The following is a 12,373-nucleotide window of genomic DNA, read 5'->3' as shown; positions in this document are numbered from 1 at the left end:
ACAATCCCAGGAGTCATTAGAATATTTCCATTGATCCTTGGTTTCAGTATTTCCTGTAACATGATCAACATGTAACATGTCAAATGCCCTGGCCACTGATCTTTTCTAGACTAAAAAAAAAAAAAACCAACTCATTAACCTTTGAAGTTGTTTTTTTTTAATTTGTATTCATAAAGAGTCAGTGGTTCTCAAGCCTCAAGTCACAGTTAGTGTCTAAAACATACTAGGAACTGTACTAGGCTATCCAGATCAGTGATGAGCAAGATGGTCCCATTTATTTAGTCCAGCTTATTCTCACTTTCAGATGACTATTTGGCTATCCCTTCCTTTTCCTTAAATCCCCCGAATTTCTTACTCCATTCTCTCTTTCAGTTGGTGACCTTGCTTCCTACTTCACTGAACAAATAGAATCAGCTGGAAGAGAACTCTCAGACACAATACCGCATCTTCTTACCTACATGCATCTGTGCATATATATTCCATTTTCCCTCCTATTCAAGGGATAAGCTGTCTGTGTTCCTAGCTGAGGGCAGCTCCTCCACAAAATTCTTATTCTAGCCTTTACTTACTTCAGTATCGCTATCCCTCATCCTCCATAATCAGTTTTCTTTCTCTAGTGGATTGTCCACTAGCATGAAAAGAAACCTTCTTTTTAAACGGAGGTTTCTTCTTGGTGCCTTCAGTTTCTGCTCTCCTTTCCTCTCTTGAACACTCTATCAGACTTTTACCCTCATCACTTGTCCAGTCATCTGTATTATTATTCCAGTGGTTCTATTTACTCAACCTATCAACAGCATTTGACATAGCCCGTCCCTCCCACTCCTTGAAAACACTATTTGTTTGGAGTTAAGGGGTCATGCTGTCTTCATTTTCCATTATATTGCTGCCTGCTTCTCAGTCTGTGGGTTCTTCTCTACCTATGCTTGTCCCTTGGTGAGCTCATCCAGTGTCGTGGATTTAAATACCATCTCTATGCTTATGATTTTGAAGTTTCTATCTCCGGACATCTCCCATAAATTCCAGAGTGGTATTTCCATCTTAGAAACAGTATAGGATAGGGGTCAAGGACAGACTGGGGATCTGAATTCAGTTCAGTTCACTTCAGTACCTCAGTCATGTCCGACTCTTTGCGACCCCATGAATCACAGCACGCCAGGAGTCTATCACCAACTCCCAGAGTCCACTCAAACTCATGTCCATCGAGTTGGTGATGCCGTCCAGCCATCTCATCCTCTGTCGTCCCCTTCTCCTCCTGCCCCCAGTCTCTCCCACCATCAGGGTCTCTTCCAGTGAGTCAGCTCTTCACATGAGGTGGCCAAAGTATTAGAGTTTCAGCTTTAGCATCAGTCCTTCCAATGAACACCCAGGACTGATCTCCTTTAGGATGGACTGGTTGGGTCTCCTTGCAGTCCAAGGGACTCTCAAGAGTCTTCTCCAACACCACAGTTAAAAAGCATCAATTCTTTGGCACTCAGCTTTCTTCACAGTCCAACTCTCACATCCATACATGACCACAGGAAAAACCATAGCCTTGACTAGACGGACCTTTGTTGGCAAAGTAATATCTCTGCTTTTTAATAGGCTGTCTAGGTGGTCATAACTTTTCTTCCAAGGAGTAAGCGTCCTTTAATCTCATGGCTGCAATCACCATCTGCAGTGATTTTGGAGCCCCCAAAAATAAAGTCTGACACTATTTCCACTGCTTCCCCATCTATTTCCCATGAAGTGATGGGACCAGATGCCATGATCTTAGTTTTCTGAATCTTGAGCCTTAATCTAACTTTTTCACTCTCCTCTTTCACTTTCATCAAGAGGCTTTTTAGTTCCTCTTCACTTTCTGCCATAAGGGTGGTGTCATCTGCATATCTGAGGTTATTGGTATTTCTCCTGGCAATCTTGATTCCAGCTTGTGCTTCCTCCAGCCCAGCGTTTCTCATGATGTACGCTGCATGTAAGTTAAATAAGCAGGGTGACAATATACAGCCTTGATGTACTTCTTTTCCTATTTGGAACCAGTCTGTTGTTCCATGTCCAGTTCTAACTGTTGCTTCCTGACCTGCATACAGATTTCTCAAGAGGCAGGTCAGGTGGTCTGGTATTCCCATCTCTTTCAGAATTTTCCACAGTTTCTTGTGATCCACACCGTCAAAGGCTTTGGCATAGTCAATAAAGCAGAAATAGATGTTTTTCTGGAACTCTCTTGGTTTTTCCATGATCCAGTGGATGCTGGCAATTTGGTCTCTGGTTTCTCTGCCTTTTCTAAAGCCAGCTTGAACATCAGGGAGTTCACGGTTCACGTATTGCTGAAGCCTGGCTTGGAGAATTTTGAGCATTACTTTTCTAGCGGGTGAGATGAGTGCAGTTGTGCAGTAGTTTGAGCATTCTTTGGCATTGCCTTTCTTTGGGATTGGAATGAAAACTGACCTTTTCCAGTCCTGTGGCCACTGCTGAGTTTTCCAAATTTGCTGGCATATTGAGTGCAGCACTTTCACAGCATCATCTTTCAGAATTTGAAATAGCTCAGCTGGAATGCCATCACTCCACTAGCTTTATTCGTAGTGATGCTTTCTAAGGCCCACTTGACTTCACATTCCAGGATGTCTGGCTCTAGGTGAGTGATCACACCATCGTGATTATCTGGGTCGTGAAGATCTTTTTTGTACAGTTCTTCTGTGTATTCTTGCCACCTCTTCTTAATATCTTCTGCTTCTGTTAGGTCCATACCATTTCTGGCCTTTATCGAGCCCATCTTTGCATGAAATGTTCCCTTGGTATCTCTCATTTTCTTGAAGAGATCCCTAGTCTTTCCCATTCTGTTGTTTTCCTCTGTTTCTTTGCATTGATCGCTGAGGAAGGCTTTCTTGTCTCTCCTGGCTATTCTTTAGAACTCTGCATTCAGATGCTTATATCTTTCCTTTTCTCCTTTGCTTTTCACTTCTCTTCTTTTCATAGCTATTTGTAAGGCCTCCCCAGACAGCCATTTTGCTTTTTTACATTCCTTTTCCATGGGGATGGTCTTGATCCCTGTCTCCTGTACAGTGTCATGAACCTCCGTCCATAGTTCATCAGGCACTCTATCTATCAGATCTAGTCCCTTAAATCTATTTCTCACTTCCACTGTATAAGCATAAGGGATTTTATTTAGGTTACACCTGAATGGTCTAGTGTTTTTCCCTACTTTCTTCAATGTAAGTCTGAATTTGGCACTAAGGAGTTCATGATCTGAGCTACAGACAGCTCCTGGTCTTGTTTTTGCCGACTGTATAGAGCTTCTCCATCTTTGGCTACAAAGAATATAATCAGTCTGATTTCGGTGTTGGCCATCTGGTGATGTACATGTGTTTATTTAATCCTGGCTCAGCTGCTTATTAGTTTTGTGACCTTGGGAGATGTTTTTAACCATTTTGTACCTCAGCTTCCCCATCTATTACAAAAAAAATAAAGGGATAATACTAATTCCAACTTCATGTGATTGTTCTGAAGATTAACTTAGGAAATGCAAGCAAAGGGTACAGAATAGCTTGCTGTATGAACAAGTGTCAGTATCATTAGCATCAAACATTTCACCCTAAGGCATTTCACATTAATGTGTCACAAACCAAATTCTAAAACTCTCCCCCAGACTACTCTTCCCTAGTCTTTCCCATCCCAGTCCCTGTGCTTTAGCCACAAATCCTGGATCTGATCTTGACTTCTTTCTCTTTTGCCTTATATCATCCTGTCAGCAGTTCCTGTCTGACTACCTCCACCACTACCCTGGTCCATGCCAGCTCCTCTACTCACCTGAATCATTGCATTAATGTTCTACTCAGTCTGCTTTCATCATTATCCCTCTGTCATCTGTTCTCAAGATATCAGTCTGAGTGATCTTTTTAAGATAGATCTGATTGTTTCCCTACGGTGCTTGGTCCTCCAGTAGCTTCCTGACCTACGCAGAGTAAAAACCGAAGTCTTCTGGGCCTAGTGGGCCATTGTCCATGAATCCCCTCTGTCCCTTTTCCTGTCTTCTTCTATTCTTGCTTCCTATATTTCAGCCATACTAGCCTCCCTGCTCTTCCTTGAGCATACCAGGTATACTTCCACTTTAGGACCTTTGCACTTGCTGTAACCTCTAATCTGGAACACTCATCATCCAGATATGTGTGTGGCTCACTTCCTCATCTCTTCCCACTCTTTGCTTAAAAGCCCCATTTTCATTGAGGCAGTCACTGAGAGAACCTTATTTTAAATTTCAAATACCACCTTCTTCCATATATAAACACTCACTGTCCCCCTTCCTAGTTTTATTTTCCTCTGATAGAAGTTATCACCATCTGTTGTAGCATCAGTTCAGCTCAGTCGCTCAGTCGTGCCGACTCTTTGCGACCCCATGGACTACAGCACACCAGCCTTCCCTGTCCATCACCAGCTCCCAGAGCTTACTCAGACTCATGCATTTTACTAATTTGGTTTTTTAGTCCTTCCTCACTAAAACATAAGCTTTCTGTGGACAGACCTCTTTTGTTCACTGCTGAATCTTTAATGCCTAGAATAGTATGTGGTCCATAATGGCTACTCCAAAATGTCTGACTTAGTGAATGAAAGATGCACTGCTTGCAAGTTCACCTGTAGTAAAACCAGACAGGTTAAAAAAAAAGTTAGCGAACTGTGTAACAATAACAAGTACTGCTGGAGCAGAGAGGGAGAATGAATACAAGCGATTGTGTTTAAGGCTTCTGAGAGGAGATGATACTTAAGGTTGAGACTGAAGACTATGAGTTCCAGTTAAACTAAGAGGAGAAAGGCATAGAAGGAGCAGCATTAACAGAGCCACTGGGCTGAAGAGAACCTGCTCCAAATCATTTCGTTCATTCACCCTAGGTATATATGAAAGGAGACAGAAGGTAAGACCTAAGTTTATGGTAAAGACGACCACAGTGGTGGGGGGTCTTTCACTGTGAGAAGAGATGTAATGAATTTGGTTGAATTTTAGGTACCTGTGGAATTTCCACTTCTTCTATTATATATGCTTGAACTTAATATTAGAATAATTTCTGTTCTAGGTTCCTTCTTCCCCTCAAAAAATGATTCGGCATACTGGAAGAGCTCAGTTGCCTCAAAAAATCTCAGTTTTGTTGTTTGGTTCATGACATGTTATCATCCTTATTTTTTTCTGAAAGCCTTTAAAGGCCCTGCTCACTTAGGAAAGTACAAGATAAAAGTTACTGTATTTTTAATAAAGCAGCCATTGGAGATACTACCAGTCTCAAATTCTATAGAAAGTTGTGTTTTTCTTTACTGCTCTTTCCTTTGAAGATACATACTGTATCTTGGAATTTTAAGACAAAATTTGTTCATTACACAGTCTGTTCAGAAATTAAAATGTCATCTAATAGATTTGAAGGCCCTTCTCAGATTTTTTTCTAAAAAGAAGTCGTCTTGTTCACTCATTACAAGGCACTCTGTGCCATGGTTGCCTGGTAATATGTTATTACACCATAATGACTGGGTTATCTCTGTGTGTAGGTGTGGCAGAAAGACTGACCAGAGATTCTTTACATACTGGGTACCCTTGAAGACCTCTTTGGTGTGTAGCAGAAAGAGCTCTGCACAGTAGAATGGCAAATCACTGTTGCTCAGAAAGAGTGACTTGCTCTAATCTTCCTGCCCAGATTGGTCTTGTTTGCTGCTGTTGCTTCTTAACATTTCATAGCTAAGCCAAATTATGCTTCTGTGTGTCTTTATAGCATTCCTTTGCTTTGGCTTACATTAGAACACCTTTTGTTCTTATCGTATTCCCAGCACAATTGTTTTTCCCCCAATATTACTTCTATTTATGTTGATTAATTGCATGTTCTTATCTCATTGTTGGCTTTGGGAATCACAGAACTTTAGAGTTGGACTGCACCTGAGTTCAGGTCTCAGTTAATATAATAATTTATATATATAATATTAATATTATACTACAATAAACTAGTGGGATATAAGGGCATTTGTTTTAAAAAATAGAAAAGAAAGAGAATTCAGGGGCAATTCTAAACAGATCTAATATTTCAATATAATGAATTATCCTTCCAAAACCCTTTTATAAAGTTGTATTGTTGCAAATCCATGCCCATTTGTTTACATATTGTCTGGCTGCTTTTGTGCAGCAAGGCAGACTTGAGTAGTTGACACAGACTATATGGCCTGCAAAGCCGTAGTTATTTGGTATCTGGTCCTTCACAGAAAGTTTCCTAATCTGTGATTTAAACAGTTTAGAAACTTAATTCTCCAACTGGAGATCTGAGGTACTTCCCCAAATAACAACAATATGTATAACAAAAGAGTGACTGTAAGGATCTGTCAACATCCTGAGAACCCTACCAACTTATGATCTCTATCCTTGAAAAAAACTTTCTGAAGTGGTATTGACTTAAAAAAAACAACAGGCAGCTGGACATAAGTAGGTAGATGGGCAGTTCTTTATTGTAATTAGTTATTTCATTGCTTTTTATTATGAGTAGCTTTGATATTTAGGAGAAAATGATCTTATAGTGTACTGAGCTTATTTAGTTATTTTTGCATGTCATTTATCCATGTCATTTTTGCAACCAGTTTGTTTCTTCACTAGTATTTTCATGTTAAGATTACTTGTGCATTTCTCTTACTTGCAAGTACAAGTTTCCTGACTTAGCAATTTGTAATCAGCTGATTTCTTGCTGTCCTTTTCTCTGGTGTCAGAGTCTGCTTAATTTCTGTACTGGTTTGTATCTACCCATAATAAAAGGTGTTTAAGGGAAAAGACTTTGATGCTGGGAGGGATTGGGGGCAGGAGGAGAAGGGGACGACAAAGAATGAGATGGCTGGATGGCATTACTGACTCGATGGACGTGAGTCTGAGTGAACTCTGGGAGTTGGTGATGGACAGGGAGGCCTGGCGTGCTGTGCTTCATGGGGTTGCAAAGAGTCAGACATGACTGAGTGACTGAACTGAAGGGAAATGTTAGTTTTAAAATTCTAAATTGGATATTTAGAGAGTTGAGTGGTTACTTGAAAATTATACTTAATTTGACATTTTTCACTCATAGGATAGCCTGATCCTTCTTAGATTCCACCAATTTAAATTCTCAGTTACTGAAGTTTTGTTCATATTAGACCCATTTTCTTTCCTTGAATAATAAACAGTTTTCTCTTTGTTATAAAATTGTCTTTTTTTATGCACTGACGCTAGTCAGTGTGAATTCTACCTATTATCTTGAAAGTATCATTAAAATAGAAAGCACTGGAACCATGGTGATAGAATAATTCTTAATTCTCATATATACATTACCCCTGTCACATTTTTACTAGTGTCTGAAGTATTATGTAGTCTTTTTACGGGTTGTGTATGTAACTAAGATTATGTGTATTCTACATTTCGTACTTATTCTGGGTTATCTCTTTTTTTAGTCCCGTGGTTAGCTAACTTTAACCTTATCTCCTAAGATAATTTGCTTAAGTAGACAGTTTCAGGGCAAACAAAAGGAAAACTTCCATCTCTCTGTGACTTTCATCATTTTCTAAAAAGTGATTAGGAATCTTAGTTTATGTTACCAGAATGAAAAACTCTAAAAAGCTGACGGATAGTTTAGAAGCACTGCTCCTATAGAGTTTGTGAGAGGAAGTTTAGACTTAATTTCAGCTGCAGGTGTGTCTTTGATTGTTAATATCTCAATCCCTTATTGATGTAATCGTAATGTGGCAAACTCTACTGGCATCCAAGAACTGGCACTCAAATGTATGAACAAGTGGAAAAATTCATATTATCTGTTTTCATCCCCTGTTTAGAGTAGTCAGAAACTGTGAAATATGACAGATACAATGCTTCACTGATACTCTTAGTACACCACCATAAAGATTAAAGACACACCTCAAAAAGCAGAGATATTTTCATAAAGTCTAATTGGGCCAAAAAAATATTTCCTTGTGTATGATAAGGAGACTAAATAGAGAGCAGTCCCATTCTAAAATGATCTTTTAGTTTTCCCACTTTCAGTCTCCCAGCCTTGAAGTAGTTCTGTCTGTTGCATCAGATGCTGTGCTGTAGGCTACTGTTGCACAGTGAACGTAGTGATAAAATTGCAGGTTCAGATTTCTGACACAGGATTCTCAGTACCATTTGGCAGCCTATATGTCACTGATTTAACTGTGTTCTCTTCCTATAGCAGATATTTAGCAAATTTATTCCTTCAACAAATATTTCTTAAACTCCTGCTCCGTACCAGGCATTGTTCTAAGTTCTAAAGATACAGCAGGGAATAATAAGTATGAAAAAAACCCTTGCCTTCATGAAGCTTACCTTCCAGCAAAATACTAAATACTACCTAGTTCAGTTCAGTCGCTCAGTCGTGTCCGACTCTTTGCGACCCCATGAATCGCAGCATGCCAGGCCTGCCTGTCCATCACCAACTCCCAGAGTCCAAAACTCAAACTCAAAGCTCAAACTCACGTCCATTGAGTCGGTGATACTATCCAGCCATCTCATCATCTGTCATCCCCTTCTCTTCCTGCCCCCAATCCCTCCCAGCATCAGAGTCTTTTCCAATGAGTCAACTCTTCACATGAGGTGGCCACAGTACTGGAGTTTCAGCTTTAGCATCATTCCTTCCAAAGAAATCCCAGGGCTGATCTCCTTCAGAATGGACTTCTTGGACCTCCTTGCAGTCCAAGGGACTCTCAAGAGTCTTCTCCAACTCCACAGTTCAAAAGCATCAATTCTTTGGCACTCAGCTTTCTTCACAGTCCAACTCTCACATCCATACATGACCACAGGAAAAACCATAGCCTTGACTAGACAGACCTTTGTTGGCAAAGTAATATCTGCTTTTTAATATGCTATCTAGGTTGGTTATAACTTTCCTTCCAAGAAGTAAGCATCTTTTAATTTCATGGCTGCAATCACCATCTGCAGTGATTTTGGAGCCCCCCCAAAATAGTGTCTGACATTGTTTTCACTCTTTCCCCATCTGTTTGTCATGAAGTGATGGGACCAGATGCCATGATCTTCATTTTCTGAATGTTGAGCTTTAAGCCAGCTTTTTCACTCTCCTCTTTCACTTTCATCAAGAGGCTTTTTAGTTCCTCTTCACTTTCTGCCATAAGGGTGGTGTCATCTGCATATCTGAGTTTATTGATATTTCTCCCAGCAATCTTGATTCCAGCTTGTGCTTCCTCCAGCCCAGCATTTCTCATGATGTACTCTGCATAGAAGTTAAATAAGCAGGGTGACAATATACAGCCTTGATGTACTTCTTTTCCTATTTGGAACCAGTCTGTTGTTCCATGTCCAGTTCTAACTGTTGCTTCCTGACCTGCATACAGATTTCTCAAGAGGCAGGTCAGGTGGTCTGGTATTCCCATCTCTTTCAGAATTTTCCACAGTTTCTTGTGATCCACACCGTCAAAGGCTTTGGCATAGTCAATAAAGCAGAAATAGATGTTTTTCTGGAACTCTCTTGGTTTTTCCATGATCCAGTGGATGCTGGCAATTTGATCTCTGGTTTCTCTGCCTTTTCTAAAGCCAGCTTGAACATCAGGGAGTTCACGGTTCACGTATTGCTGAAGCCTGGCTTGGAGAATTTTGAGCATTACTTTACTAGCATGTGAGATGAGTGCAGTTGTGCAGTAGTTTGAGCATTCTTTGGCATTGCCTTTCTTTGGGATTGGAATGAAAACTGACCTTTTCCAGTCCTGTGGCCCCTGCTGAGTTTTCCAAATTTGCTGGCATATTGAGTGCAGCACTTTCACAGCATCATCTTTCAGAATTTGAAATAGCTCAGCTGGAATGCCATCACCTCCACTAGCTTTACTCGTAGTGATGCTTTCTAAGGCCCACTTGACTTCACATTCCAGGATGTCTGGCTCTAGGTGAGTGATCACACCATCGTGATTATCTGGGTCGTGAAGATCTTTTTTGTACAGTTCTTCTGTGTATTCTTGCCACCTCTTCTTAATATCTTCTGCTTCTGTTAGGTCCATACCATTTCTGGCCTTTATCGAGCCCATCTTTGCATGAAATGTTCCCTTGGTATCTCTCATTTTCTTGAAGAGATTTCTAGTCTTTCCCATTCTGTTGTTTTCCTCTGTTTCTTTGCATTGATCGCTGAGGAAGGCTTTATTATCTCTTCTTGCTATTCTACCTAAGCATTGGTTAAATATGGGCAGTTATAGTTGTTGATGGGTATATCTGTTTGTTTATTGAATCCTCATCATGATCCCATGAGGTATGTGACATTATTAACATCGTCATGCAGATGTGGAATCTGAAGCATAGAAAGGTCAAGTAATTTGCCTTTGGTCATAGTAATAAGTGGCAGAACCAGAATTCACACTCAGACAACAGCCTGGTTTCAGAGTTTGTGCAGTCGCTGTACTATACTGCCCCAATACTGCTGTTTAAGTCTTTACACTCTTAAATCTGCCTACCTTTTTCTCCCTAGCAAAGTAGATCTTCTCATCTGATCAGATGAATTTGTGGCTCTTTGAAGTAAACTTCCTCAACTTGTCACTCACTCCTTTACTAATCTGTCTTCATTTCTACTCGGCTTCACTCCATCCCTCTGTTTCAAGGAAGGGACATTTCCCTTCCCATCTAAAATTTGTATTCTGGCTTCCTCCTATTTCGCCTCCTTGATGACTTTGTTCTCTGCATTACTTTTTTCTTGGGGCTTTAATCTCCATCTTTCCACTGCCTTTTGTCATTCAGCAAATAAGCATTATTTGTTGTCGTTGTTGAAAGTGTGTCTTACTCTTTCAAGAAGCTTTGTTGTTGGGAGAAATTTTTAAGTTTATTAATGTAATGATAAACAAACACTAATTGTTTATTGCCCTCTTTAAATTCCAGGTGCTTTATATAACTCTGGTCCTTTTACCAACCCCACAGATCCTTTACAGATGTGGAAGTAGAAACTCAGAGGACTCTGTAACTTCCTTAGCTTATGAATAGTGGTATTGAATTCAGACTTGTATCTGTCTTACTCCAAAATCCATTCTATTTCTAGTAAGGCACGTTAGTTTACCACAATTTTTAAAGGACCTCCTTTGATACTCTACCTGTCCTCCGTTGCTGTACAGCTCTTTTTTGTAGGAAAGCTTTTTTAAAGAAAGTATTTAATATATGTAGACTCTTCTTGCCTTTCATTTACTTCTCAACCCATTCTAGTCTGACTTCCACTTTATTAGATCCTCTAGAGAAACAGAACCACCGTCTGTTTCTCTCCCTCCCTCCCTCCTCTCTCTGTCTGTCTGTCTGTCTTTGTGTGTACACACACAGACCAGTAGGCTGGAAATTCAGGCAGAATTTCTTCTCAGGGAAACCTCAGTTTTTACCCTTAAGGGCTTCAGCTGGCTGAATGAGGCCCACCCATATTATCAAGGGTAGGGTTATTGCCTTTACCTAAAGTTGCTGCTGTTCTTCAGTCACTAGGGAAAGGAAAAGTGAAGTCGCTCAGTCATGTCTGACTCTTTGCGACCCCATGGACTATAGCCTACCAGGCTCCTCTGTCCATGGGATTTTCCAGGCAAGAATCCTGGAGTGGATTGCCATTTCCTTCTCCAGGGGATCTTCCTGACCCAGGGGTCAAACCTTAACCACTGAGCCACCTGGGAAGTCCTTACCTTAAGTTAGTTGATTGTAAATGTTAATCACATCTGCAAAATACCTCTGTAGCAACATGTAGGCTAGTGTTTGATCAAACAACTGGGCGACCATAACCTAGCCAATCTGACCCGTGAAAATAACCAGCCGCCTCAGCCTCTGTCGGCGCATGGTGTCTTACTCACCGCTGCGTCCAGTAGATGTTTTCCGCATCTTTCCCCACTGGGTCATTTTACAACATTTGGCATTTTGGACCACATATTACTTCTTGAAACTCCTCTCCGTTGGTTTCAGTGATGCTAATCTCTCTTCATTCTCCTCACTATTCCTTTTCTGATATTTCATTACTTGTCTCCCAGTTCCTTAATTATTGATACTCTCTCCTGTCCTTGGCCCTCATATTGCTCCCACGATTGATGTTTCCCAAAACTAAAATTCCATCTTAAGAGTTCTCTACTGAATTTAGATCTGTATATCCAATTGCCTGGATGTTGCACACACATCTCAAACATTGCTTGTCTAAAACTGGAATCCTAGTCTCCCCCTCTCAAACTTGCTTCTGCATCTCTTTCTGTTTTCTTAGTTTGTGGTACCCTCTCCACCCAGTTAACCAAGCCAGGAACCAGAGAGGGGTCTTCAACATTTCTCTTAGATTCACCATTTCAGACTTCTCATCTCCAGCCCTGTATCTCACCCAAGAGAGCTCAACCTTCATTTTCTCTCACCTGGAATCTTGTTGTGGTATTTCTGCCTCCTATCAGTCTGTTTCCAACTCCT

General features: G+C 40.6%; 1 protein-coding gene across 50 annotated transcripts in view; it reads left to right on the top strand.

Annotated features, from left to right (window-relative positions):
- The window catches only part of NUMB (NUMB endocytic adaptor protein), a 170,415-nt gene that overhangs the window by 141,420 nt on the left and 16,622 nt on the right, over positions 1-12,373 (top strand). The window contains exon 1 of one of the 50 annotated variants that reach the window (XM_069597011.1): positions 4,808-5,566. The exons of the other annotated variants lie outside the window; for them this stretch is intronic. Coding sequence (XP_069453112.1) covers positions 5,465-5,566 — 102 coding nt within the window. The 5' untranslated portion in view covers positions 4,808-5,464. Of the gene's footprint in view, positions 1-4,807; positions 5,567-12,373 lie in introns of those variants that run through there. 50 annotated transcript variants of the gene reach the window in all.

The sequence above is a fragment of the Ovis canadensis genome, chromosome 7 (genome assembly GCF_042477335.2).
Source record: "Ovis canadensis isolate MfBH-ARS-UI-01 breed Bighorn chromosome 7, ARS-UI_OviCan_v2, whole genome shotgun sequence".
NCBI lineage: Eukaryota > Metazoa > Chordata > Mammalia > Artiodactyla > Bovidae > Ovis > Ovis canadensis.
This window is presented reverse-complemented; position numbering and strand designations above follow the sequence as displayed.